The sequence below is a fragment of the Carassius auratus genome, chromosome 35 (assembly GCF_003368295.1).
Source record: "Carassius auratus strain Wakin chromosome 35, ASM336829v1, whole genome shotgun sequence".
NCBI classification, from domain to species: domain Eukaryota; kingdom Metazoa; phylum Chordata; class Actinopteri; order Cypriniformes; family Cyprinidae; genus Carassius; species Carassius auratus.
In genome coordinates, this window is record NC_039277.1 from 19,192,564 (window position 1) to 19,196,657 (window position 4,094).

The 4,094-nt window shown below is 45.5% G+C and overlaps 1 protein-coding gene across 1 annotated transcript; it reads right to left on the reverse strand.

The window, feature by feature from the left end:
• Window positions 1-604: 604 nt before the first annotated feature.
• Window positions 605-3,538, reverse strand: LOC113053944 (uncharacterized). The gene is made up of 2 exons (XM_026219100.1): window positions 3,135-3,538; window positions 605-2,612 (listed from the first exon to the last, which is right to left on the reverse strand). Exon 2 carries the CDS (start codon window positions 2,462-2,464, stop codon window positions 605-607), a length of 1,860 nt encoding a protein of 619 aa, XP_026074885.1. The 5' UTR covers window positions 2,465-2,612; window positions 3,135-3,538.
• Between the last annotated feature and the right edge of the window lie 556 nt (window positions 3,539-4,094).

Genomic DNA, 4,094 nt, shown 5'->3' on the forward strand with positions numbered 1-4,094 from the left:
CTGTTGTTCAGTGACCTCATGTTGCAGGTGTTGTACAGGACCTTGCAAAGCCCATCCGAGACGAGTCTTGATAGCTGCTGGTCCCCCTGGGGGGCCTAGACGGATTGGCTCCACTGCTGTAATGAGGTGGGGATAGTCTGATCCAATGAGCAGGACAGGGCGAACTGACTCTAAATGGCTCAAAGGAAGCCCTCTGAGGTGGTGGTATTTCTCTCTCAAAGTCTTAACCGGATGTGTGTGTTCAGCAAGACTTAGCTGCTGGGCTGTGAATGCACCCTTTATGCGATACAGTTTGCTGGGCTGAGACAGGGGGGAGATATGAAATGACACTGATGCACCAGTGAGCATTTGTAATTCCTGCCTAACTGTGCGAAGTGGAAGATCTTCTGGCTGACCTTTCAGGCCCAACTGTTGAGCAGCATTGTGCAAAAGGATGGTCCTCTCCGATCCATCATCTAAGATGGCATAAGCTTTTATCTTGTGTGCCCCGTTTCGAAGAATGACCTTGACAATCTTCAGAAGAACCTTTCGACTGGCAGGAGGCTTACGAATGAGAAGTATCTCGTTCATAGTATTGAGGAGGCAGGCATTAGCAGAAGTACCTTCATTTGGGGTTAGTCTTTGGGAGGTCTTCACTCCTGAGATTGATGTCATGAAGGACCAGAAGGTGACGGCTATTACACTGTTTGCAGCGCATTCTCAGATTGCACTCTGAAGCTTGATGATTCCTTCCACAGCGGCAGCATCTGTTGCAGTCTTTGATCCAGTTCCGTTTCTGGTCTATGGTAAGCAGCTTAAAATTGTTGCAGTTGTTGAGGGAGTGTTTGTGGTGGTCACAGTAAGGGCAGTAAGGGGTTAAAACAGGCTTGTTGGCCGTAGGTATCATCTTTGTCAATGGAGGTGCTTTCTCTGTGCCAAGCAGAATGGTGGCACTTTTAGTGAATGGCTTGGGGTCTCTGATCACTTCTCGTGGTCGTGCTGGATATCCACGACGACCGGCTCCTGCAAACCTTGTTGTGTCCTCCTGCACTTGAATTTCATACTCTAGCCACTCTGACAGATCAAGAAGGGTGGGGATTGGCACTTGGTAGGGATGTGCAAAGCGCCGAAAACTTGACCTGAGATCGTGCGGCAGCTTCCCTAGGAGCCGGGAGACATGAGAGCCGCACTGCAACTCAAAGGTGCCCTTCTTTCCTAGTTGTTCTAACATGCCGACGAGGGAACGAACCTTGAGGGCGAAGAGTCGGAATGTTTTAATGTCCCCACTGGCTATGTTTGGACCATCCATGAGCTCTGCTATGCGTTGCAATGCGAGCTGATGTGGCTGTCCGTATTGCTGATCCAGTGCTGCCATGGTCTTTGTGAAAGGTTGTTGTGAATGGCTGTATGAGTCGGCGATAAGCTGGGCCTCCTCTAGTTTGAGGTGATCAGTAAGTATTTGGAATTTGAATCTTTCAGTGGCTGTAGCTGGCAGAATATTTTCCAGAGCTATCTTGAGCCGCGAGAATTCTCTAGGGTTTGGATATACGAAGTCTGGAATTGTGGGGGTTGGACCTCGGTACATCTGCTCTAGCTCGGGCGGAACCGGACTGGATGCTCTGCATGGCAGGTGAGAGCGTCTGGGAGACCCGAAGGATGGAGGGACTGCTGACTCTGGCTCATATGATGTACAACTCAGCCTGTCAGGCATCTCAGCCCTGGAATAATAGGTTCTTTCCACCCTTGATTCATCCCACTTGACATTTTCAGAATGTGATGTATGGTACGGCAAGGTAGGCTTTGTGCTGGGGACAGCGGTTGGAGCTAAGAATGTTTCAGAACTGTGCTCAGGCTGATCTGACTCAGCAGGCCTGACTCGTGGGGCTGACAGTGGTGCAATGCTCTTATCACTCTGTTGTGTTCTCAACAAACGGCGTGGTGCAGGTACAGGTCGCGTAGGAGTGACCGGTGGAGAAAACTGTTCTGCAGGCTGTTGCTGCACCATTTGAATCTGTAGCTGCTGCATTTGTTGTTTTAACTGAGAAAGTTCTTGTGAATACCGATCTGTAGCTTGTTGAAACGTGTCCCTTTCTTGCTGCATTGTCTGCAGGGTCTGTAGCAGATTGTCATGGGCAAGTCTTAGGTCCCTATTTTCTCGCTGGAGGATGCTGGTTTCAGAGCCCCATGGTTCATCGTCAGACCACTGTAGAGGGTTATCAAGCTCTTTGTGCGGTAACTGTTGTGGAGTGATCCCAGTTGCACGTGCACAGTCCTCTGGTTCTAGGCTGGGAGGCACTGTAGGATGAAGCTGAGAATGTGGTGACATGCATTCAGGAAACAGCTTTGGGAGAGTGAAGCCGCTGAGATTATAATCTTCATATCGCACGGGGAGGACTGTCTTCCTCCTGGCACGCACGACCGGCTCATCCTCTTCATGCTGTGACATTTCTCCGTAGTAAATCTGGGCTCCGGCTCGAAGGACCATGTAAAATTGAGTGGCTACAGGTAGCTCTTCTCTTTTAAATGTATTTGCTGGTTGGCAACAGATCCACAACGGGGCGTCCAGTAAAAGACTTGTACGGGATTAACCCATTTATTGTCACCACAGAATTTGCATGAGTGTGTGTGGTTTTCTACAAATAAAGATAAAAAGAAAATATATATATAAATACAAATAACAACAGTGGTCACAATGAGTATAACAACAACACAGTATCTACACAGAGAATATATTAAATACAGTGATTTAACAATCAAATAAGAAACATGTGCAATTATATGGGAAAATGCGCTGTTAGAAATGACTAATAATGCACAGTTGAAATCCGACACCTCTCAGCGCTGAGGACAGAGATGGAGCCGCTCTGTCTAGAACATTAATGCGCATGCGCCAAAAGAGTGCTTTAACTCTTAGAAATGAGCGATACATATTAGATATATATTAAATAAACCATATAATGATTAAATAGCACACAGATTATGTCCTTAAAACATAGCGGTAGTATATGTGAGATAAACTAGTATGTAAATACACACGAACATCTTTACCAGCGAGTTCGTCTTTGTCAATCGCATGCATTAATTTATAAACACTCAAAGCAGTTCAATGTTCACAAGCAATATAGAAAGCAATGGATGAGCAGACTGTTACTCACTTTTTAGGCACGCACACAACTTTGGCAAATATAAATCGCTACAGTGCAGCTCGCATCTGTCCGCGTTCCCGATCGCTCTAACTCCGTTCTGTGGGCGGGACCGCTGACCTTTCGCATCCTGCATGTAGTCCTGATTGGCTCACAGGATGGATGCTGCGTGTGCGTTGAGTGTGGTGTATTGCAGGGGAAGCTTAGCCAAATGAATATAACCTGCGTGTGGCCTTTTTTACAAAGATGTTTGTGATTTAGAATGTATGTAAATCTGACATCTTAAAGATGTCTATCGGATGTTTGTGCACAGCAGATGCTTACCAGATGAAGCGATTTTTAACAGACGTCTTGTTGACGTACATGTGCTATGTGTTCATCCAGCGAACATTTAGCATAATTTCATATAAACTATAAGAAAGGATATTTTTGTGGCCACAAAAAAAAAAAAAAACTAATAATGCATTAGAGCATGTAGTAAGGATCAGAATCGTAAAGGGACAATTAATTTGTAAGGCTAAATCAGAAAGCTCGTGTAATTTGTGAACAAGAGTTTTAGTTAATAACACTAACACAAACTAGTCTTACAAACAAACAAACAAACAATCACTCATACATGGCAAAGTCCAAATAAGGCTTGTTGGTTGAAACCATCAGGAAAACCAGAGAATGAAAAGAGTCAGTTGGTAAAACCATCAGCGTAATTTTAGAACGGGGTCTACAGCTTATACTAAACCTCTGTTTCGTTTAGTTAAATGTACGAAAGTCTTGATGGTTTGGAAGTTCGGTGGTGTAGGAGTCACGATCACCTTCTTAATGAACTCCAAAAAGATGTTATTCTGACTCTGGCGGTCGGGAGAGATTTCTCCCAGATGGAGAAGATCTAAGAGAGACGTCAGCTGAGATCCAAGGATCGTTGGTGAATGTAAAGTCAAGGCCGAAGCCTGCTGCAGACTTAAGTGTTGCAGAAGC